This window comes from Terrapene carolina, unplaced genomic scaffold (genome assembly GCF_002925995.2).
Source record: "Terrapene carolina triunguis isolate 2854851 unplaced genomic scaffold, T_m_triunguis-2.0 Scaffold112, whole genome shotgun sequence".
Taxonomy (NCBI): domain Eukaryota; kingdom Metazoa; phylum Chordata; order Testudines; family Emydidae; genus Terrapene; species Terrapene triunguis.
The window spans coordinates 1,331,376-1,356,609 of NW_020664463.1; the positions used below are offsets into that span (position 1 = coordinate 1,331,376).

General features: G+C 42.8%; 1 protein-coding gene across 1 annotated transcript in view; it reads right to left on the reverse strand.

The window, feature by feature from the left end:
• EPS8 (epidermal growth factor receptor pathway substrate 8) overlaps positions 1 to 25,234 on the reverse strand; it is a 203,782-nt gene that overhangs the window by 35,927 nt on the left and 142,621 nt on the right. Inside the window, exons 7-14 of the mRNA XM_026652262.1 lie at positions 24,346 to 24,428; positions 21,311 to 21,447; positions 18,311 to 18,384; positions 17,259 to 17,385; positions 12,112 to 12,200; positions 10,011 to 10,085; positions 6,094 to 6,242; positions 3,380 to 3,563 (exon numbers count right to left, since the gene is read on the reverse strand). Of these exons, the coding sequence (XP_026508047.1) occupies positions 3,380 to 3,563; positions 6,094 to 6,242; positions 10,011 to 10,085; positions 12,112 to 12,200; positions 17,259 to 17,385; positions 18,311 to 18,384; positions 21,311 to 21,447; positions 24,346 to 24,428 (918 nt within the window). The remainder of the gene's footprint in view (positions 1 to 3,379; positions 3,564 to 6,093; positions 6,243 to 10,010; positions 10,086 to 12,111; positions 12,201 to 17,258; positions 17,386 to 18,310; positions 18,385 to 21,310; positions 21,448 to 24,345; positions 24,429 to 25,234) is intronic.

A 25,234-nucleotide genomic window follows, 5' to 3' on the forward strand; every position in this document is an offset into this window, starting at 1 on the left:
ATTCTCTAAAGCCCCAGTTCTGCCACCCTTACATTGAGTAATACCTTGTTCTGCACGTATCCTAATGAAGTCATGGAGCTGTGTAGACAGAAAGGTACTACTCAATGGGAGTAGGGGTGGCAGTTTCAGGATTTAAATAAATAATAATTTAATGTGAATGTGTCAAAGCATATAGAAATATTAAAATCTTTGTTGAAGATTAAAAAGTACATTTGGAGGGCCTAGGAGGTCTTCTTGAATGGATGCCTCTGCATACATGCCAATAACCCACTGTACATGGAATGACAATATTTTTAATGTTGTTAATATAATTATAGCACCACCCAGTTCCAAAAGCAGAGCTATAGGCTAAGGAGTTAGTTTCTGGGGATTACTACATGTAGGCAGTTGAAGCTGCTTATTCTAGGCCTCCCTTCCTCCTGCTATCATCAAAACATAGGGTAAAATAATATGGCACTGATAAAGTAGCAGAGTCTAGTGAACTGAGTACAGATTTGTGAACCAAGAGCTGCCAAAAATCGGAGCCTGGCTCTGATTGTTACTTGTTGTGTGACTTTGGGCAAATCACATACCCTGTCTGTGCTTCAGTTTTGTGCTTCTGATAAGCCTCACAATACCCCTCTGAAGTAGGTAAGTATGATCATCACCAAAAATAGAAAATGTCGGTAGAGTAACAGCAATATTACAACCTCCTAGAAACACCATCAAGTGCTCCATGGCTTATACACCTCTACCTCGATATAACGCTGTCCTCGGGAGCCAAAAACTCTTACCGCGTTATAGGTGAAACGGCGTTATATCGAACTTGCTTTGAACCACTGGAGTGCGCAGCCCCGCCGGCCCCCGGAGCACTGCTTTACCACATTATATCTGAATTTGTGTTATATCGGGGTAGAGGTGTAGTATGTATGCAAGAAACAACTGGAAAGGAGTAAGTCACCTTAGTTCACACACAAAATTATTTGCATTGTGGTGGCCCCCATGGACTCCAATCAAGATTGGCTCCCCTGTGTGCTCCATGCTACATAAAGGCAGAGGAAAACCGTCCCTGGCCCCAAGAGCTCACAGTCCAAGGAAAAGAGCCTAACAGCACAGCAACAATCATAAGCAAATCTACAGTGTTTCCATCATAGTTTCTCATTTGAAATAATTATTGCTGAACTGACTGCACATGCAATCCCTTCAGTGGGAACACAGTGTATACAATTGTATTTTAAAATTCAGGGATGGGAAATGTTCTCATGAATCAATCTCTGATCCTCGTTGCTAGACACCAGATCAATCCCTAGTTGTAAAGGTTAGGAACCGTAACCATGGGAGCAGCAAGCATATCATTATTTAATAGTATTTCTTTTCGAAAAAGGATGCCCTGTAGGAAGAAAGGAACCCCAGGAGGACGAGGTTTGAGCTGTGGTATTCTGGTACCTGACTGACACTGGATCACCGTGTCAGTGATTGTTAATGGGATTTCTTGTCAAGAAAAGGGGGAGATCTCACATACTGCCTCAATTACCAGCTGACTACCTGGTAAGAGTGACATAACATGAATAAAAATGGGTGCACTTCAGGGAGATACCAACAGGAAAATACACATTTTCGCCATCATCTCTCATCTGATTTTTCTCTTCAGCTATTGTCAAGTATAACCATACAGCAAAACAGATGACTGGTAATTAAGGCAGCATTTAGGTATCACCTTCTATACTGTCTTTATAGTATACACAAATAACATTTTGCCCTTCATACATCGTTCATCTGAGGACCCTAAAGCACTTCATAAACATTAAGTCTCACAACACCTCTGTGAGACAGGTATTATGAGAGCGATGTACCAGTGGGGAAGCCAAGGTACAGCAAGTTTAAATGATTTGCCCTAGACCATAAAGTGATTCAGTGGCAGTCAGAAATTGAGGAGTCCTGCCTCAGTGTTGCAAGATTCATTATAACATGTTTATTTCTTTTTTCTACTCAACCAAACAATTACCAATCAAGACAGAAAAATGTTATAGGAGTTTAAAGAAGTGCAATCAACTTAAAAATCACACTTCTATCTGGAATATTTTTTAACGTAATATAATTACAAATGATACCTCTGATGATTATGACTAAAAGATTAGAAGACACCGTTCTCTGTTTTCTCAGGTTGTTTATTTTGCACTTTCACACAGAAAACAAGGAGAGAAAAGCATTAAATTAAAAAGGAAAGTATGATTTTAAAACAAAAAAAAATCATAAGGACTCAAGGGCAGCTTAGGTATTGGGGAAATAGTCAGGCGATGTTCAAAATAAGTGAATGGGAAACACGTATGACTTCTTCAGGAGACTGTGTCATTTGGGATACTTCTTATCCTACCTTGTTCATCTCCCTGCCTGCTCCCCTGGACATCCATACTTTTATATAGACATCTCTGCTACAAAAACATTTGCCAACTGACAATGTATCGGTATTTCTTAAGGAAGTAGCATTCATTTTAAATATATACAACAGATGTAAGGGCCCCAGAGACAGGTACAGCAAAAGGATTGATTTAATTTTAACCTATAGAGCCCTAAATGGTAACTACATCTTTTTACATACTGGAAAAGGCCTTTTCAACAAGCAAAATCAGCCAAAAACTTATTTTTTTTTTAATTTTCCCATAATGAAACCCTGAAAAATTCTAGGAAAGTGATGAAAACAAACAAACGTTTGTTTTCTCGAAAGCTCTTCATGCGAAATAAAGGACATTTCTCGACCACCTCTCAATTAAACATTGAGGGGCTGATGGTAGGGGACTCTCCCTAAAAGCCCTTTCACTCTGGACTACGTGTCCATCCTTGGTTCCCCAGAGCTCAGATTTGCTAACCTTATGGATGGGCCCATCTGTTTATTAAGAGTCTGAAAGAGGACCAAGGGGATGGGGGCGGGGGGTTGTTCATGAGCCTGAATGTTTTAGTGGGCAAATATAGTTAGTTATCTTTCACACACAGACTACTGTATTAGATAATATTGTGTCACTTTGAGAGAGCAATGGGAGTTGAGCACATGTATCTGAGGGGGGAAAATGTCTCTTTAAGCCCTGGACTCCACTTACAATTTAAGACAGTAGCAAAAAACTCCATCGAGTTCAATGGAACCATGATAAGACCCTATATTTTAGCCACTGCACGAACCCGGCTTTTACCTGTTGCACAGGTTAAATCTAGAGTAACGCTACTTACTTCACTGGAGTTATTCCCAACTTACACTGTGCCAATGACATTAGAATCTAGCTCTACGTGCTCTTCATTAGCAGCAGCACCATTACACAGTGCAACTCTTAAGACAGTTTTGTTCATGGAGTGAACAGTTGGTCTGGTCTCCCACCTACTTCCCAAAATACTGTAGCAATTAACCTACCTCAGCTGACATTCTTTTCATTTCGTGTTTCCGTTGGTGCTCTGCAACATTTGCCACAGACTCAGCCAACTGATTTAGTTCTTGTTCATTTGGAGCTCCCATGAAGCTCAGCAAAGGAGGCTCCCAACCATTTCTGAAGCGTGGAATATAGGGTGGAATAAACTGATCTTTGGGCCAGTCCACTCTGTATAAAGAAGTCAGAGGCATATATCAAGTTATTTTCAATAGTCAATCCTGCAGGTTCTCATGAAATGCTTTGCAATTGTTTACTCATGAGGAACTTCTAATTACAGAGAAGGAAACATTATTTACTGAGGATATCTATGCTCCCCTTTTACATAGCACAGAGAGACTCTCTCTGTCCCTAGGATCTTCCAACATCAGGATAGACCATACAAGTTCAGACGCAATGCAAAAGATGGATAGCAGGAGGACCAATCTCAAAGCAGAATGGGATTGGTTTTATCTTTTGAAAACAAAAGTAGTACAATACCCCTCAGTCTGGGGGGTTAATATGCACAGGGGTCAGAGGAGAGGCATGCTTTAAAATGAAATCTGCAAAGCAAACATGGAGGCTGGCAAGCAACGGGGACCTAGCTAAAACTAGGAAGAAGAAAGCTATAATAGCAATTTTTTTTGTCACACAAAAGATTATTAATAATAATAAAACCTCACACCCACAAGAGTAAATGTGATCACTACTTTTGCAGAACTGAATTTTCTGATACAGATTCCTTTTTTGAAATACCGTATTATTCCTTAGAGATCCACTGACTTTCACCATCTGAATTTACTGTATCTCAAGGAGTTTTTCACGGTGTGCTGTGCCTATATACTATACATAAAATACATTGCCTTGCAGTTTGAATTATTGTCTCTTAAAGGAGAAATGGGCCCAGGAATGCACTTTATAGTTTCCTTTAATGTTTCTCATTATGGGCATTGTTGAAAATGAATGAAGGTGACAAATGCTATCAAACCAGTTGTAGGAGCAGCTAGCATTTCACAGGACACTGGCATGTCAATGTTAACTTATAGCTCACCAGCCACCTCTGAGTTTTTAACGATCATCTTGTTGATTAGTGGCACAGTATGGCTAAGCTGCCCAGCACAGTAGCACAACAGAAACACTGGGCCAGTCCCACCATTATTTCTAAGGTTCAAATCTTGCTTCCCCTTCATTTACATTCCTGTATTCCTCCCAAACCACCACCACATATTTCTCTTTGGATTAAATTATTGCTTTTTTTAGGGGACTGGATGGCACAGAGGATTCACAACAGGATAATGAGTTCTATTATTTAGGTCACTAGTTCAGTTCCAGCACAGGGCTCTGATCAAGCAAAAGATCCCTTTTCCTGGAGTTCCAGTGAAGTCAATGGGTCTCTGCATGGATCGATATGGCCTTTGCTGGATCACGGCCTAGGTCAGTAATGACTGGAAGCTGCTCTTTGGTGGCAAAAGGAGTTTGATTTGCTCAGTCCAGTTCCTAGCAAACCAGGAGCAAAACAAAACAAAAAAGCGCCACCTCAGCTGGCACCTCTATTAGCAGTCTCAGTAAAAGGGCCAAAGGAAGAATAGGTTTGGAGATTCTTGCCCCTAATGATAGTCCACTTCAAGAAAGCAGGGTACCATGATGAACTTTGCACTACCAAAGCCTGTGTTCTTTCTATTCTATGGATGTTCATCAGCTATCCTGTGGCCTTCAGATTCCAGAGCAGTCAATGCAGCAGTTTTTACCAGTAATAAATTCAGTATTTTTTAATTATGTAGATTGAGGGTTAGTCATTTGATCTGATCTTTGAGTGGGTGGATGAGTAAATTCAAAAAGAATGGACACATTTCTGACGCAAGCCCTAACACGCTTATTGATCATCACCATCACCTCAAAGGGCCACAGGTTTAAGAGATACTTGATTCATCCCAGGTTTTTTAGAAGTTCTGTTTGCAAGGCTTTTATGTAAGCCCAAGACTATAAAAGTAAGTAGATAAACTTGTTATATTTATATACACTACAGTTCACAAGCAACATGAAAAGGTCACATCTTTTGTGAGTCCCTAACCAAAAGCAAGGCTGAATCTATTATTTCACAATTTAGGATCCCTTAAGGGTAGATCTTCAGTGCGATTCAATCATTCACTCAATGACACTTCTTAAAAAATTTAATCTTTTTCTTACAGACTATAAAGATGCTTCTGAGGCATTAAAAATCATTGCAAGTCTCTGCTTTTAATAATCTGTGGGATGTTCAAAGTACAAATTGCTTTTTAATTCTATTTATATAATTTTGTTGTAGTTGTTACTAAATGCTGCACTACCCTTGAAATAGATTTTTAATCGAGTCCAGCTGGTTGATGTCCAAATGACGATAGAAGGAGAAAAAGAATGGAAAGGACCATTCAGAGAGAAGGTGGGCAAGAGAATATGTAATTAAGCCCCATCCTCCCAATATCACAGACAGAATAAAATCAATGTTTGTAATTGTCCCCATTCTTCCACGTCCTTTCATATACTTAAAGGGCCCTGTCCAACTCCCATTGAGATCAATGGGAGTCTTTCCACTGACTTTAATTGGAGTTGAATCAGGGTCAAAGCAAGCAAAAATGTAGACTACTAAAGGGGAGTTTGCTTCTTTGGTCGATACAGACTATGATAATAAATCCAAATATATATTCAAAGATCATCTATAAAATCAGCGAAGATATTTTCGTACCTGGCTTTGGTCCACGTGTCACCCAATGACATCCATAGTTGGCCTTCCTCGCTACTGATAGTGTAACGCAAGAAATCTATGGTATCCTTTGTTAGGAGAGGGCTGAGTACCGTACCAGCGAGCTCTGGACCTCCAGTTGCCTGCACCACCTAAATCAAGATTTTTTTTAAAGGACTATTTATTGTATTGAGGGGTAACAGAGAATCAATTCTAACAATAAACCATGTAAAATGTAAAACAGTAAGAATTCTAGGCTACCCACTCTATATTGGTGGCTTTTGCCTGATACAAGACCAAAGTCTGATCTACACACAAAGTTATACCCGTTTAATTAAGGGCTTGTATACAGAAAGCAGTAGTGTACACCTAGAGCACTTTGATGTAGTCCTATTTGTTGGGACTACATCAAAGTGCATCTGGGCACATTTACTGCACACCATGGGGATTTAAAGAGTGATATGTTGGAGCGCTCTACAATTTACACGCCTCTGATGCCCACTGTGTACACAAGCTCAAAATCAGTATAAAACCACACCTTTTAGTCAAACCAGTTCAATTTTGTGTGCAGACACTCTTATATCTGTTTAAACTGGCTCATATCAGTTGAGCTTGTGCCTGTAAATTTACTGATGCAAGCTACATTTCTATAAGCCAGGTTTAAACAGATATACAAGAGATCTCACACAAAAGTTGAACTAGTTTAATTAAACCAATTTAAGTTAAACTAATACAACTTCTATGTGTAGACAAGCTGAAAAGGATGATGACTGAAGTGTCCTTCCAGCCCATCTTGTCTAGGGCAGGTCAAAGATTCAATATAGTAAAGGAAAGTTCAGACTTCTGTGTAATGGATCTGTGTAAAAATTCTGTCATGAAGCAATGTAAAGATGATGCATGGCGTTCCACAAGGGAGCCCAACCACCCATTCAGAATCATCCAAATCAGTTAAGTAATACGATCAGGTGTACAAGGCAACTAGCACCAGAGCCAAGGGGAAAAAAGTGAAAGAAGGGTCAAGATTGATGACTGAGGCATGTTTGGTGAAAAACAAAGAGTAAACAAGGATAGGAATAAATGGGGAACACAGGGAAGAAACAGGGATTGGGGAGAAAAGGGGGTATGAAAAGCAGCAGGAACATGATAGAAGACTGTGGAGAAAGAGCCAATAAAAAACTACAGAGGGGAAGGGGACTACCTATTATTAAGGTTACTCAATACTTCCCATGATAAGACCCTGTTTTCAGTAGCTTATAACTTTACCAGACTAAGTGTCTGAACTGAAATTTTCCATGCCAGGTATCTGCTTCAGGGCTCATGTGGTGTTTTGTTGTTTTGATTTTTTTATGGGGAAGGGGGGAAATTTTCACCCAAAATGGTTCAGCAGTTTCCAGGAGTAGGGAAACTTGTTTTTTTGCCCATGTCAAAAAAAAAAAAAATGATTTTGAGACGCTCTAGCACCCCTGTGCTTTGGAGCAGGAATTTAGCAAGGGAGGTGGTTTTTGCATCTGGCCTTTTGCTGTTCCTATGAAAATCTACCCATGGTTGGCCAAATTATAAGCCTTTGAAATCTCTCATTTCGCACATGCTCATAAAAACTTCTTCGAATTTAGCAGCTAAACTCTTCAAGCTAAACTCTGCAAAGATTTCATGAGCATTAGCCATGCTCCATCCATTCTCAGCTCCTACTGTGCACATGCACTATGATGCAATCCTTAATTGCATGGTCACATACTTCCTCCCTTCCCCCCCCCCCACACACACACACATACACAGGACCCCTGGCTCACTCAGTGTACATGATGGACCTGCTCTAGGTTGAATCAGGGCTGTGCAGCTCAAGAGACTGTTGTTTATAGGACATCTCCCTCGTTTGTTGTTGAAGTTGGGAGGTGAGTGCCTATTGGGGGTAACTGGGATGGACAGGCCTAGGCCTGCCCAAAACAAACGGCCACTCCCTTAGAGTGGAGGAGCCACTGAGCCCAATAGGCAAATGATTACGAAGGGCAACAAATGAAAAAACAGGCATGGGACTTAGGCTGAATGAAGCAGGGGACTGCAGGAACAGAAATGACGATCTCATGGTTCAGGCAGTTGAATACCCTGGAAAACTGGACTCTACCTCTGCCACAGAGTTCCCATGTGATATCACTTAAACCAGACTTTTCACAGAGATCACTCACTGTGCATTCCCCATTTTCTGGGTGCCTGACTTGAGACCCTGGGATCTGATTTACAGCAGTGCTGAACACTCACAGCTGCAACTGAAGTGAATGGGAGCAGTGCTTTGAACATATGAACTGCTGCTAAAGCTAGGTCTACACTGAGGGGGGGTCGATTTAAGATACGCAAATTCAGCTACGCGAATAGCATAGCTGAATTCGACATATCTGATCCGACTTACCCTGCTGTGAGGACGGCGGCAAATCGACCGCCGCAGCTCCCCCGTCGAGGGCGCTTACTACTACCTGGGCTGGTGGAGTACGCACGTCAATTCGGGGTTCGATTGTTGCGTCCCAACAAGACGCAATAATTCGATCCCCGAGAGATCGATTTCTACCCGCCGATCCAGGCAGGTAGTGAAGACAAGCCCTAAGTAATCTGAGAAAACAGGTCCGAGGTGTCTCAAATTGGACACCTAAAATTAGTGGCTGCTTTGACCTTAACTTCTCTGTGTCTCAGCTCTCCATCTAGAAAATACCACCTCATTTTGCAGGGGAGTTGTGAAATGGTTTGTGAAGTACTCAGATGCTACAGTGACGAGTACCATAGAAAAGCCCATGAGGAAATTAATAAGTCTGACTTCCAAGCAGGTTTTGAATCATGTGCAGTAAATAAGGCCTGGGACCACACATTGAACAACGAGGGGAAAAAAATATTCAATAGCCCCTTACTAAGTGTGCTCCATTCATTCTGTGCAATGAATAAGGCAGGGGTCCTGTGGAAAAAAGTAGTATGGGATTAAAGACAGTGTCAGAACACATATGCAAAAGGGAGCTGATTTTAGGTTCCATCAGCAAATTTAATTCTGGCATTTCCTAACTTTCGAGTACTTTTCTTTGCAACCTTAATAATATTCTTTTCACATAGTTTTTTGTGCGTAATGCGTGTGCATATGAAGTAAAACTCAACTAATTAGCCCACAATCTTCTTTATAAAGCCCAGAGTTTGGACGCATACGGACCACAAGAAAGGGACATTCCACTGAATATGTAGACTAAACACTTCAACACTACGGAATGTTTGAGTACAAGACAGTTATGCTACTGTTTATAAGTATAAAATGTTTATTAGAAGACCATTGAAAAGCTAACATTACTGTGATTGGTCAATGCAATCTGGATACAAGATGCACAACAAGCTATTGGGGCTGGATAGTCTTATCACTATGCTCTTCATCTACCATCTGAAATTTGGACCCACTTTTGACAATTACTCTAATACTATTTAGCTTCTTGGGTTTTAGATACAAGGTGATGTGTATCTTTGTATTGCCATGATCAAAAGCATTTAACTCTCCTGTAAATACTGTCTATTCCTCACTCTGGTGTGTATGTATTTAATTTTCCTTCCACTTTGTGTAAATATGAGGTATTAGTTTTGTTTTTCTTTTTTAATGCTAAGAAACAAATCAGTAAAAGCAAAATGTAAATATGCATATATATATATATATATACACACACACACACACTTTAGAAAAAGGACAATTTAGCTAAGTGGATTTATTTAAATGAGGGAATGGATATATAAACAAAATTAACATCCTGATTTTCTAAATATGTTCTAGTTCTAAAATAAATAAGTGATTTTTCCCCATAACCTGTCATCATTAACAATAAAATTTTAGCCTCATATTTTAAAGGGTTCTCGAGCATTTAAACAAAGCAGGTCTGAAGGACACATTGAAGATCAAATCTTACCATATTTAATGGTGTAAACAGAAAATGAACCAATTCGGGTGCACTAGGGTTCTGGATGTGGGACTTTAATTTAGCCTGAGAGGGGGAAAAGAGAAAAAACAAATTGGTAACTTCTATGACAATTGAATAGTACATGGTAGAATCATCCTTTAAAAGAAAGAACCTTAGTTATGGAATTAAAGTGCAGGTCATATTTACTTCTGCATTTATATATAGGATGTCAAAGGCTGACAAAAATATGGGTCACTTATCCTTTGGGAAGAAGAGATCACACAAGCATCCCATAAACTATAGAGCTGATTAGCACAGTATATCTTACAGTTGACCAAAGATGCTGGTGCAGAGGATTTTACAGTGTCCTTGGGGAAGAGCTGCTGAATGTGGGGATCAGGAGAAGAAAAGGTTACGTAGGCTTCAACTAAGGCACCGTTACTGTGTTCAGCCTGGCGTCCTCAGACACAAGGGCATGGAGATGGTGGAGACCCACTCCCACTTCCCAACAAAAAAGTGTCAGTGGTTCATAGATTTTGAGGCCAGAAGGGACCACTGCGATCATCTAGTCTGACCTCCTGTATAACACAGGCCATAAAACTTCCCTGAATTAATTCCTGCTTCAAGTCCAACAACTGTGGTTGCAGAGCATGTGATGTAGGGGCACTTTTCCTGTAGCCTTCTCAACCCTTACAAATACCTCCTGGAGCACAACGCCCCCTTCAGTGGGATTTCATTTCCCCAAGGAGAAATAGAAGAAAGCTGATTGGCTCAGTTATTGGAGGACGAGGACAGGTTCTCCCACTGGCACTGCTGTCACAGCCACTGAAGCAAAAAGCCAATAGTTGAAGGGGGGCACGCAGGAAATTAAGATTTCCCAGTGACGCTCTGGGGCATATTGTGGAGAAGATGCCAAAAGTGGGTACCTGAGTTGGCAGCACTGGCTGCCAATGGCTAGGGGTGTTTAGGGCAAGAGATGACCACAGGATGGAGCACTCTGAGGGTAGTGAGGTTTGTAAGAGAAGTCTCTCTTTATGGCCTATTTGATCCATGTTGTTTAGTATATTTAATGGTGGTAATGAGCATAAAGAATCTGACAAGCACAATTGAAAAGCTAAATAAAGAACACAGCTGTGGAGGCTGGCGAGCAAACAAGAGTAAGCTGTACATTTTCCTAACAAACCTCTCTAGAAACCAGTTAACACTTTGAATGTAAAAGGGTTAAACTTTATTATTATGATTACCACCACTTCACCAGTCATATGGCACCATTGTAAAGTCTCTGCTGCTCGGGGGGGGGGGGAGGGTTTTGGAGATTGGGACTGCAGCCCTGCGCAGAAATGAAACCCGTCAAAAAGCCACTGCTTTTAGCCCTGGCCTGAATAGGGAGTTTGAAGACAAAAATCAATCAGGCACCATCTCTCAGGGCTACAGTAAAGCAGCTTGGCTGTTACTGGATGCAATGTGGGATTACGCTAGTAGGACTAATAACTCTGTTGACGGTGCAATATGAGGCTTGCTGCTCTAGAGGCGCTGCAACAGCTGAGAGTGACACACAGGACTAGTCTCACCCAAAAGAAGGCATTCCCAAAAGTGACACAAACATCTGTGCGCAGTCACTAGCAACCATGTGCGTGGATGTGTGCTGGGTTGCAGATGTGCTAGGGAGTTGTTAGGGCAAAATTCTCTACTGAGGAGAAGGCCTTGTAGAGAGCCCAGGGGAAAGCATGACAGCGTGGTCACCATTCCAGAGGAAGGAGAGAGCTGTCTGGGGTCTATTCCCAAGAGGTGCCTCTGGGGAGCAGAGGTGCCATGAGCACAACCACCTGTTAGTAACCGGAGCAATCGGAGAAACCGGATTTTAAAATAAAAAGGCAAATCTACCTTTCTCCCACACTTCCACCTGCACAATCAGAAACTTCAAAAACATTTCTAGCACAGGAGGTGGCTGGCGATATCTGAAAACGCGTGGGTGAAAGTGACACATCAAGGTGCACTCAGAGCCAATTTGTAGCAGCAGGGAAAGAGTATGCTGTATCTGACTTCAAACAAGCTAGGAAAAGTCTCCCCTGCCTGCCCTGTGGAGCCTCCGCTGCTGGCAGCTACTTACCAGAAGGTTAAAGCCATGCTTGAATTTTTGAAAACAGTCAACAAATTCATCTGGAGGTGGTGGCTTTGCACGAAGAGTGAGAACCCCCTCTAGAGAACAAAGTGAAAAAAAAATAGAGATATTATGGTAATTCGGGGCATGTATATTTACTAACATAGGCTAGCTCTGTTGCCTTTTCTCCCATTGACTTCCAGAGAAGGATGACAATAGGACTTGCTCGCATGAGGAAGGGGAGCAGGACTAGAACCCAATTTTTTGTAGATCTCAGTGTATGTCCAGACATAAGCCAAGGGAAACAAAGTGACTTGTCCAATTAAACTGAATGAGGCCTGGTCTACACTAGGCTTTTATGTCGACTTTAGCGCCGTTATATCGAATTAACCCTGCACCCGTCCACACCAGGAAGCCATTTAGTTCGACATAGAGCTCTCTTTAAATCGATTTCTGTAATCCTCCCCAACGAGAAGATTAGCGCTAAATTCGACATGGCCATATCGAATTAGGCTAGGTGTGGATGGAAATCGACGGTAATAGCTCCGGGAGCTATCCCACAGTGCACCACTCTGTTGACGCTCTGGACAGCAGTCCGAGCTCGGATGCTCTGACCAGCCACACCCCCGGGAAAATTTGAATTCGTTTTCATTTTCCTGTCTGGGCAGTTTGAATCTCAGTTCCTCTTTGGACATCGAGGGGAGCTCAGCAGCAGTGGCAACTATGCAGAGCTCTCCAGCAGAGATGGCCGTGCAATCTAATAGAAAGAGGGCCCCAGCATGGACGGATCGGGAAGTCTTGGATCTCATCGCAGTGTGGGGCGATGAGTCCGTGCTTTCAGAGCTGCGCTCCAAAAGAAGGAATGCTAAGATCTACGAGAAGATCTCCAAAGCCATGGCAGAGAGAGGCTACAGCCGGGATGCAACGCAGTGCCGCGTGAAAATCAAGGAGCTGAGACAAGGCTACCAAAAAACCAAAGAGGCTAACGGACGCTCCGGATCCCAGCCCCACACATCCCGTTTCTACGAGGCACTGCATTCCATCCTGGGAGCGGCCGCCACCACTACCCCACCCCTGACCGTGGACTCCGAGGATGGGATCATGTCCGCGGCCGGTTCCTCGTCGGACATGACAGCGGACGGGGAAGATGAAGAAGGAGATGAGGAGGACGAGGCAGTCGACAGCGCTGGCACCGCTGATTTCCCCGACAGCCAGGAGCTCTTCATCACCCTTACCGAGATCCCGTACCAACCGTCCCCATCCCTTACCCCGGACACAGAATCAGGGGAAGGATCAAGCAGTAAGTGCTGTAAACATGTAAACATTTATTTAAAACAGAACGGTAATATTTATACTATTAACAATGTACATTTATAAAAGTTCTGTAAACTAGTAAAAAAATAATCAGGTACAAAACAGGAATATTTACAAAGGTAACAAATGGGTTTTCATGATTTCTCTGTCTTAGGCTCTTCTCAATTTAGTCCCAAGTGTTTTAAAAATTTTTCACAATGTCCGTTACTCCATGATTCCCAGGCCCAAGACGCTCCACTCCATAGTCCCAGTGCACCTACGCGAAAATCCGGTCAATGTGGCCGGGGATCGACGAGAAATCCTCGTAGGAGAACTCCTCGTAGGTCTCGTGGAGGTAGAGCTCAAGCCTGTTGATCAGGTTCCGGGGTAGGGCGATCTTAGTGGGCCCTCCGTGGTAGCAGACATGCCCCCTCCACGCCACAATCAAGTACTCCGGGATCATGGCCCGACATAGCATGGCGGCATACGGCCCCGGTTTCTGCATGCTTTCCCGCAGCATGCGTTCTCTCTGGGTGTCCGGGATCCTCAGAAGGGTGATGTCGCTCATGACGCCCTGCTTTGAATTAGGGAGGGGAATGTTAGTATTGGGACTGCTTTACAGCCACGCGGTGGAGGGAGAGGGGCAGCATACAGGGATCTTTCCCTGGGACAGCCGCGAGGGGGTGGGACAGGGGCAGAGTTGATGCTGTCCTGATTGCTGGCAGCAGAGACTGGCATTGCTTTCAATGTGAAAGGAGGCCAGTGCTACTGCTGGAGTTTTAAGCAGCCACAAGTCTGCGGCTTACCATTATTGCCCGCTCCAGAAGTTCAGGTCTCCAGCCACGCTTCTCAGATCACTCCAAGACCTCCGCAAGTCCACAGGCACTGAAGGCGACGGCCGAAAATTCGACCTTGTCCTGAGTGCGCATGTGAGAGGTGCAGTGCATGGTCTTGTTCACAGAGAAAGACTAGGTTCTTTGTATACAATTTCATTTATCTGTCTCAGGAATTCACTCCCTTTTCACAATTCACACAGACACATCTGCGACTGTCTCCCAACCCAGCCTGTCAGCACACTCCCAGAGGCTAGCGCAGATTAGGCGGAGGAAGAAGAAGACGCGTGAAGACATGTTCTCAGAACTAATGGGATGCTCCCGAGCCCAGGCAGCCCAGCAGACACAGTGGAGGGAGAACTTGTCACAAATGCACCGAGCAGTCATGGAACGGGAGGAGAGGTGGCGTCAGGAGGACCAACAGGCTACTGAAAAGCTGCTTGGACTAATGAGGGAGCAAACGGACACGCTCCGGCGCCTTGTGGATGTTCTGCAAGACCGGAGGCAGGAGGACAGAGCCCCGCTGCAGTCTATCTGTAACCGCCCTCACCCGCCACCAAGTCCCACACCACCCTCACCCAAACTCCAAAGAAGGAGGGGCGGCAAGGGCCGTTAAAACTTTCAGTCAACCCCTGCAGACTGCTCTAGCACTAGAAGGCTGACATTCCCCAAAATTTCATAAGTCCTTTCCTACCCACCTCACACAAGCCCCCGTCCAAGTTTCACCCCCCACGTTTCATGTCTGGTTCGCAATAAAATGTTTGTTTCTCTCCATTACTGTTTCAGTCAGGTTCTTTTGAGGGAGAGTCTGTCTGGAGGGGGGGAAGGGGCTTGGTAATTGGGCAGGACAGTGACCTTTAGCAGGGTACAGAGGCGGTGTCAGGTCCAGCATCAGGACACATACACAGTGCAGTCACTGGTTACCCTGGTCAGTCTGGGAGGTGTTTTTCATGTTCTCCATTGAAATAACCAGTCCACCAGTGCGGAGCCTGTCATTCCGGGAGTTTAGAGGCATCATTTGCATCCGAACACTGAACCCGCCCCCCGCCACAGTCTGCGTCCCCGGTTTAAAATATTCCCGCGAAAACAGCAATACAGACAACGGTGTTCATTAACAAAATCGAAATGATTTTATTTTTTGGGAAGGGGAAGGGGGTGAAGGGGGTATGTAACTGGAGAGGATAGTCAAAATGAACTGGGTAAAGAAACGGGGGCAGGTTCAGCTTTTCTGTCCACAAACTGAAAAGTCACTGGTTGCCCTGCTCACTCAGGAACCTAGCTTTCAAAGCCTCCCGGATGCACAGGGCGTCCCGCTGGGATCTTCTAATGGCCCGGCTGTCTGGCTGGACGTAATCAGCAGCCAGGCTATTTGCCTCTAGCTCCCACCCCGCCATAAAGGTCTCCCCCTTGCTCTCACACAGATTGTGGAGCACACAGCAAGCTGCAATAACGATGGGGATATTGGTTTCACTGAGATCACAGCGAGTGAGTAAGCTTCTCCATCTCCCTTTGAGACGGCCAAAAGCACACTCCACCACCATTCTGCACTTGCTGAGACGGTAGTTGAACAGTTCTTTTTCTGTGTCCAGGGCGCCAGTATAGGGCTTCATGAGCCAGGGCATTAGCGGGTAGGCTGGGTCCCCGAGGATGACTGTAGGCATCTCCACATCCCCAAGAGTTATTTTGTGGTCTGGGAAGTAAATACCTTCCTGCAGCCGTCTAAACAGACCAGAGTTCCTGAACACGCGAGCGTCATGAACCTTGCCCGGCCATCCGACGTAGATGTTTGTAAACCGTCCCCGATGGTCCACCAGTGCTTGCAGCACCATTGAAAAGTAGCCCTTTCTATTGATGTACTGGCTGGCCTGGTGGTCCGGTCCCAGGATAGGGATGTGAGTCCCATCGATAGCCCCACCGCAGTTTGGGAATCCCATCGCGGCAAAGCCATCTATGATGACCTGCGCGTTTCCCAGGGTCACTACCTTTGGGAGCAGTACCTTCACGATTGCCTTGGCTACTTGCATGACAACAACCCCCACGGTAGATTTGCCCACACCAAAGTGGTTCGCGACTGACCGGTAGCTGTCCGGCGTTGCAAGCTTCCAGAGGGCTATGGCCACTCGCTTCTGGACAGTGAGGGCTGCTCGCATGCGGGTGTCCTTGCGCTTCAGGGCAGGGGACAGCAACTCACAAAGTTCGAGGAAAGTCCCCTTCCGCATGCGAAAGTTTCGCAGCCACTGGGATTCATCCCAGACCTGAAGCACTATACGGTCCCACCAGTCCGTGCTTGTTTCCCGGGCCCAGAATCGCCGTTCAACAAAATCCACATGCCCCATTGCCACCGTGATGTCCTGGGCGCTGGGGCTCGTGGTTTCTGACAGCTCTGTGCCACTCTCCGACTTCAGGCTCTCACGGCGGTGCCGTAGCCTCCTCGCCCGATTTCTCTGCATCTGCCTCAGGGAAAGGTGTATGATAAGCTGCGAGGTGTTGAGAACGGCCACAAGTGCAGCGATGGTCGCAGCGTGATCCATGATCGCAGTGCTGTGGCGTCCGCGCTGTCACTGACCAGAAAAGTGCGCGAACTGATTTCCCGCCGGCGCTTTCATGGAGGGAGGGAGGGCGTTAGTGACGGACGGATGACGACAAATTTTTTTTACCCAGAAGGCATTGGCGGCTCGACCCAGAATTCCGATGGGCAGCGGGGACTGCGGGAACTGTGGGATAGCTGCCCACAGTGCACCGCTTCCAATATCGACGCTCGCCCCGTTAGTGTGGACTCACAAAGTCGAATTACTGTCCTTAGTGTGTCCTTAGTGTGGACACACACGTTCGACTTTGCAATATCGATTCCACATATTCGATTTAAGTAAAATCGAATTACCCTCGTAGTGTAGACATACCCTGAGTAACAACAAAACCACAAAGCAATGCAATAAGAAAAACAAAACCACATTCACTAGCTACACGAATGACTTTTAAAGAACAAGACAATAAAAAGACCTGGGGGATGGGAGGAAAAACAACTCTTACCTCCAGGTCCTTTCTTTTTATTCTTCTTGGTTTTCTTTCTCTTTGAAAGTTCAGCAAATGCTTCAGCAGCTTTTTGAAGTTTGGTAACAAAATATTCAATGTCATCCAAAATATGGTTCAGAATTTGCTGCAGAAGAGATGAACAACATTAATGCCTCTGTCTAATCTGTAGCACAGCTAGTCATTTACTTATTTTGTTGTAATTTACAGCATCCTAGCAGCAGTCTCCTATGCTCATTATTAATTCCAGGAAGTACTGCCTATGTAGATTCATCGTATGTCTGACATTTACAAATTTCTCAAGCTCTCATTTTGCTCTATTTTCAATAGTTGTGATCATTAAAAGCTTTTAAAGGTAAGTATTGAGATTATTAAATTTTGCATTTAATTAGCTTGGAGTCACATACTATGTTTCTCCCACGCAGCACATGCAGAAATTTTGTTAAAACATAATTTTCCCTGCGATGCTATTGAGCCATTTTCTAACAACTGTAATTTCATATTCTCTGCTAAAACAAAGCATTACAGCTATTACTTGCTGAAATGCAGGGTTGCACATTCCAGTAGATGTGACATTCTTTGATGAATGTGAAAAATTCCTTTCAATGCATAAGAGTACCAGAGGAGACCAAGTGGGGGAAAGGTACATGCCCCAGTTCAGGAAAGCTCAAGCACTTGCTTAGGTCCATCATTATTCAGGGAAGAACACGTCAGTATGCTTAACTTTAAGCATGTGTTGAAGGTACATTGATTTAAAAGGGATTTAAGCACATGCTGAAGTGCTATCCTGAATCAAGGTCTTAGTGCACTCACATCTCATACCTACAGTTCAAATTCTCCACAGGACAGAACTGAATCTGATCTTGATGGTCTTATTTCAGTCCTTTTTTGTGCCCCTTATAAGTCTATCACACAGTTTGGCATGACTGGCAAACTCTCACCAAAAACTGTGTTTTGCCTGTGAAAAAGGCTCTTCCTGTTCATGAAGCAACCATCCAACATTTCAAGAACACTGAACAATACTGCACACAAAAACATATATCTTAACTTACAACATCTCTGTCAATCCTTGCTGCCATCATCTCAGCTGTTTCTTCATGCTCATGGAACTGTCTGGGTTTTTCAACTACAGGGGGCGGGGAGGAAAGATGAGACATACAAAGTAAAGGATATCAGAAACTAAGAGCCAAAGCTCCATATAAACTAATCTTACATATGGAACCACCGTGCCAGGAGTGCAAGGAAGACTAAAATGTTCATACCTCTCAACCTGCTGAGGCCCAAATGTGTAACACACAATGTGCAATAAAAACCCCCAAACAAGAGGGTCAAAATATAGAATATATATTTATGCAAGCAACTTAAAATGCTGTGAGATTCCTTCCTTTGGTGCAAAATAACTTGTTCTACAACTTTGATTTCATGAATCCTTCTTTCTGATGTAAATCATCTGCAACACTAAAAAAGGGAGGGGACATCAAATTTGCATGGAGCAAAGTTAACTTTGCAATTAAGACAAGTGATGTTCATGAAAATGAGGGACAAATGAGACGTATGCTAATATGTCCCTTGAAGAAGCATCTTAATACTTGATTTAAAACATGATCTACCTGAAACTACTGTACTGCACTCGAACTTATGTCTTAAAAAAAAAAAAAACTTTACGATTCAAAAATGGCCTGGAGAGATGAAGAATCTCTGTGGGCAGATTTATTTTGTATTTGTAGAAAATACAAACAGATGACCTGTTTAAGGTTTGTTTTTTCTTTGGGCTTTTTTTTTTTTTTTTTTTTAATCCAGTCAATATTGTTCCCATTTCTTAAGTGTCCACCACTGTAATAGCTGGGGCTTTAATTTTGTTTTTACTGAACACAAGGGGAAACTCCTCAAAATATTGCTTTTAAACAGAATAAAACAGGCTCAAGTTGCAATTGAGTGAGAGTTAATCAACTCAAAGGCTCATAATTATTATTAATTTATATTGCATTAGCACCTCAAGGGGCCAGTTTGGAACGAAGCCCCATTGTGGTAGGCATCGTACAAACACATAACGTACCCAACTCAGCCTCTGTCCTGAAGAATTTACCATCTCAAGTCCCGATCCCGCAAACAATTAAACACGTGCTTAGCTTTATGCATCTGAGTAGGACCATTGAAGTCAATTGAATACCTTCACAAATTATGTTACTCGTGTGTAGAATGACAAAGTGGAGGACTGCAGACAAGGATATGCAATTGACTAATTATAAGTGAATAAAGTGTTGATTATCCTCATTTAGTCACCCTTACTTCACTGTTTTCGGATAGCAATCACAGTGAAGTAGGTCTTCAGGAGGTCTTGAGGAGGAGGATGGGGATAAGGGATGTGGTCTCAAGTATCCATATGAAAAGGGCAAAATGGAAAAAGGCATGGGGGCAGTTGTGTGAAACTGACAAATTAGGCAGAAGAGGCTGGCACAGTTGGCTGAGAGAAGGGGAAATGATGTGATAAGATGATAGTGCACAAGTAGGGAAGAGCAGACTCAGTTAGTGTTTCTTCTTTGAAAACAGCAAATCTTAATGTTACAGGGAACCATTCTAAGTCTGCATTTTTAAAAATAAGTTTCATTAAAGGCTACGGCACTTGAATCTACTTAACTGCGGGGGGTTTTCAGTTACGACAATTTAGAAAATATCCACACAAATAGAAAAAAAATTATATAATTGTCAGGAACACAATTTAGTAAGAGTCTACTTTACGAAAAACACCACCACAAACACCATTAAACAAAGAGAAATTCAAACAAAAGAACAAATTAGCCTTTGCTTGATGTAGCACATAATGCTGTGTGGTGATATGTAAAAATGTTCTGACCATTATTGCTTTCTGTGGACATTTTAAAGTGCTTTGTGCTGCACAGTTGTACACTCAGTTAACTAATACTTTCGTTCAGCAAACAGAAAATGGGATAAAAACCTTCATGAATAATAGATTCTTTTGCTTTCTTTATTTTAATAAAAAACCATTAAAAGTAAAAACTCCAAAAACTCAATTTACCCAAAATTATTCTTTAAACATATTCTATTCTACTGAAAGTAGTTGCATTATTTCCAAATTAGCAAGTTTCATTTTTTTCTGATAGAAAGCATGTTTTTCCATTATAGTAAAAAATCTGAAGCCCTGCACAGAAGATATGAATCACATATATTCATTTTTCTGTAACACACTTTTGTTTACACTTGTAAAGATGATCAGCCAACTTAACCACACCATTTGCTTAAAAATGAAGAGAAGTGGAGTCCAACCCCCTAGTCAGCTTATCATAGTGATTAGCTGAGAAATTAAAAAAAACAAAAACAAAAAAAACAGTCAGGTTGTTGCCCTGAGAAATTTACCATGCAAGGGTTTGATCTTGCAAATTCCCTATTACTGAACACAGCATCATTGAAGTTCCTTGAACTATGCTTTGTAGTAAGTATTATGCACATCAGCAAGGCCATGCAGCAGCCAGACTTCAGTTAACTTTCATAGACAGTGCCTAGAATATCATGTTCAATTCTGGGTATTTCAATATCACAGAAATGGAGTAAACAAATTCAGAAAAACAACAAGGAGTCTGGTGGCACCTTAAAGACTAAAAGCTGTTAGTCTTTAAGGTGCCATCGGACTCCTCCTTGTTTTTGTGGATACAGACTAACACGGATACCGCTCTGATACTTGACACAAATTCAGAAAAGGAAAAGTTGGGGTAAATGAGACAGCTCAGGTTCTGACAGCCAAATCTACTAGATCATCAAATTGTCTCTCTAGGGAAGTGGCAGGTTGGGGCATTTAAAACTAGAGTGAACAAAACAGTAGAAGATATTCAAGAGAGAATAGCCCTGATCTGCCCCATTGGGAATGGAGCAGATGATTCAATTGGTCTTTTCTATTTTTAGCCTCAATTACCATAATCTTCACGGAGCTTCTGTTTGTAATTATTCTTTTTATTTGTTGGCAACATGCAAACATACTGCCCAGAATATTGCCAATCACTCAATTACCAACACCGTCAATTCCCAGTAATACTCACAGTCTCCTTGTTCAGCTGCCCAAGCAGACCAGGCTGCCACTCGGCTTCTGACATCCACCTGTGTGACAGTACCTGGGGGAACAGGAGCGGGCGCTTTTGGAGGTGGAGGAATAGAGCTGTCAGCTTTGGAAATCATCCTAAAGAATTATAACAAACCAGAGATGAAGCTTGGAAAAAAAATGCTCTCCCTTCTAATGTGTTATTGGAAAAGGCAAGTGGGCGTACGGAGAAATCTCAGCTACGTGACATGTCGCTCTTTGTCAGACGTAAAAAGTTAGCAGTACACAGGTCTGTCATTTGTAAGTAAATTGAGCATACTTGAAAGATTGCTCTGTGATAAACTCTTTCTATGAATACTAGGCATCACTAACTCAGTACATATGAGAAACATGCACAAGGATACCAAGAAAACTATCCTTTGGTCATATGGAAAAGCCTTATAGGATTTAATGGAGAATTATACTCTTTCTACATAAGAATGTTCAACCAGGCTATATAATTCGATAGCAGAGATGAATTTAGTGGCTGGGACATATTAGGCGTCAGGCCATCACATGCAGAGTGGGGTAGCCTGGAGTCTTCATTAGAAGTAATGACCAGAGGGAGCACCACAAATTCATTATCAAGCCGATGATTTCCTAAGCGGGTCTGTCAACCACCTATTTCTTAAAGCTGAACTGATGAAACTTAATGATTGAATTTGGAGGTGGGGGGAAAAAAAAAAAACCTACCAACATTTAGTCTGACTCTGCTCACTACAAATGCAGGATTGTCCTCTACAGTACATTTTCTAGCATTTTATCTCGTACAGTTTTAAATACCACAAGCAACAGGGCTTTCCATCATTTTCATTGGGACACTATTCAGCAGCCTGAGAGACTTTATTATCCAACAGGTTTCTCCCCCGCTCCCGCCATATTAACCTTATTTCTCCCCCCTCTGAATTCTATCTCATTCCTCCTATTCACACCCTTCAAATATCGGTAAATATGTGTTCTGTTTTATTTGTCTCTAGATTAATATATTAAACATTAAATCTTCCTTCCGAAGTTAGTACCTCCAGTCATTCTTTTTGTTGCTCTCCATATCTTTGGGATAATTTGGTATCCAGACTGAGGCCATGTCCATTCTGTTTCGGCATGGCTATGCTGGGATAGCCCCCTAGTGCAGCTGCTGCAGCGTAGGCCAACAGAAGGAGTTTTTCTGCCTGCATACCACCACCTCCCTGACTAACATCAGCTAGCACTCTTCTCCCTTATAGTGATGCCTACACTGGGGTTCTGCCAGCACAGATATGTTGGCTAAGGGGTGTGATTTTTTTTTCTAGCCGACATAGTTATGGTGGTATATGTTTTAAGTGTAGACCAGGCCTGAATGCAGTATTTCTGGAGTAGTCATGATTGTGCCATATACAGAGGGACTATTATCTTCTTTCTCTGTGATCTCATGCCTGCATGTATGATGCCATAACGCATGGCAAACTCTAATCTGCCATACACTGTCTGCCTTTGCAGCCTTTATAGCATTACAGCTTCCTGGGTTCTACCACACAACATTGCATTTCAGATCATTTTCCCCCAGATGCATTGACTTTCACTTTTCCAAACTAAATCTCATTATTTTAATTTTCTGCATTGTTTCTAATGTTTCCAGGTCCTTTGGTATTACTACTTTGTCCTCATACCTGTTGGAAACTGCTCCTAATTTAAGACATGGTCTTGCACACACAAATGCAGCCATTTAACTTTAAGCCTATGAGTAAAGTTAAGCATGTGCGTGAGTGTTTGTAAGCTCGAAGCCTTTGTTATTATATGTGAACTCCATGAACATGCTGCTTACTCCCTCTACCAGATCATTAACTTGTGTCTATTTTCCCCATCAGTACAATGGTGAAATTAATATATAATTATCTTTGTACGGTGTTTTGAGAGCTACAGATGAAAATTTTTATAAAAAGCTAAGCATTACTTGGAGATTTTTTCAAAGGCACAAAGGGCAGGTAGGTGCCAAACTCCCATTAACTCTCATTCATGCCTTTGAAAATCTACTCTATTGTTTCTGAATCCCCATGATACCTCACTTCTGTATTAATCAGAGTTTAAGGCCAGCAGATCATCTGGTCTGACCTCCTGTATATCACAGGCCACCAACAGCACATAGTACCTGCGCACTAAACCTAACCACCAGAATTATTACAGCCCAGAGGAGACTAGACTATTATGTGCCACAGGGAGAGAATAGGAGGGACAGAAGTGCACCAGTGCCTGAGGCCCCCAGAATGACAGGAAATCGATTAAGTGAGATATACGCAGATGATCCTAGCAAGCAACCTGCATACCATCCTGCAGAGGAAGGCTTACCCCATCCCCTAATCACGCCTTCAAGGCCATTGCCAATCTGACCTAGGGGAAAAACTCCCTCCTGGCCCCATATATGGCAACTAGTTCGATCCTTGAGTGTGTGAGCAAGAATCAGCCAGGAAAGCACCTGAAAGAGACTATGCTTGGTACCTCCTCACAGCACCAACCCACCCCATCCAGTGTCCCATCTCCAGCTGTGGCCATCTCTGAGGATTCAGAGAAAAGAACCAACCAAACAACCAACCAAAAAAACCCAGAATACATTTGGAGGGGGCAAAAGAAACCTGTCCTGACCCCTGCAGGTAACCACTTGAAACATGAGGTTTTAGGAACATCAGACATTAATCTTCTCTGAATTCAATGCACTCCACTCCCCCACCCTTAACACATCCTCTCACCCACTAGAGGAAGTGGCAGCATTTTCCCAACTGAGCACAGTTATGTATAACATTGGAGTAGGAGAGAGTTAAGAACAGAAGTTGTAAATTCAGACAGTGAGAGAGAGAAATAAGTCAAACTGTTGTCCCCGATGGTAGGTGTACACTATCCAGAAGATTACCACAAAATAGTAAAAAATAGTAGAGTTGGGAAGAGGAGAATGGGGGAGAAAAAGAAAGGATGATTTTAAATTACTTTCTACTAGACTGTTCCTGATACTACCTGGAAGGTTTTTACCTGAGCGTGTCAAGCCTCTTCTTTTGTTTCCCCCCTTTGCTGTCGCTGATTGCACTTTCAATATCTTCATGAATAAAGCTAGCCTGCAGGGACAGAAACAGATGTTACCTGGCTGCCAAACACTTGAGTTGTTAACTAGGCTAAATAGATAGGATTAAAAATATCCACCTGCTTGTTTTTGAAACACATTTAGGTCCAGGAACATATGTATCAAAAGAATTTTCTTTCAACTTTATTTTCAATACAGTTAAAGAGAGACACACAGTGCTACTGTCTGGATGCTGATACATATATCAGTGTTTTGATATCAAACTGTGTTCTGGTGTGTACGTTTGCAGTGTTGTTGTAGCCGGGTTGGTCCCAGGATATTAGAGAGACAAAGTGGGTGAAGTAATGTCATCTATTGGAGCAACTTCTGCTGGTGAAAGGTCAGAGCTGAAGGATTCTGAAGTTCAAAAGTTTGTCTCTCTCACCAACAGAAGTGGGTCTAATAAAAGATATTATCTCACCCAAGTTGTCTTTCTGGTGTATATGTCATTTAAGCTGAAATGTGCCTGAACAGTTGTAATTATTTCAAGTCAACAATTATTGCCAGAGCAAATGATTTCTTCTTTCCTACATGATGATGGTATTATGTTAAGTTTTCTCAAGCATGTTAGTGAAAGGCATTGCACATCAATCAACAAATAGCAACAACACTAAAGAGAAGAAAAGGAATGGTTGAACCCGGGGTCTCAACCTGGGGCGGCTCCAGCATCTACACTGCCTTATGTGGGCCTGAGTACAACCACCCATATCCCAGAATTCCTAGTACCCAAAATGTGGCCACTCTAGCCCTTTGTCCGTAATGTAGCATGTGAAAACTTGACTGTCCACTAAACTTGGCTGT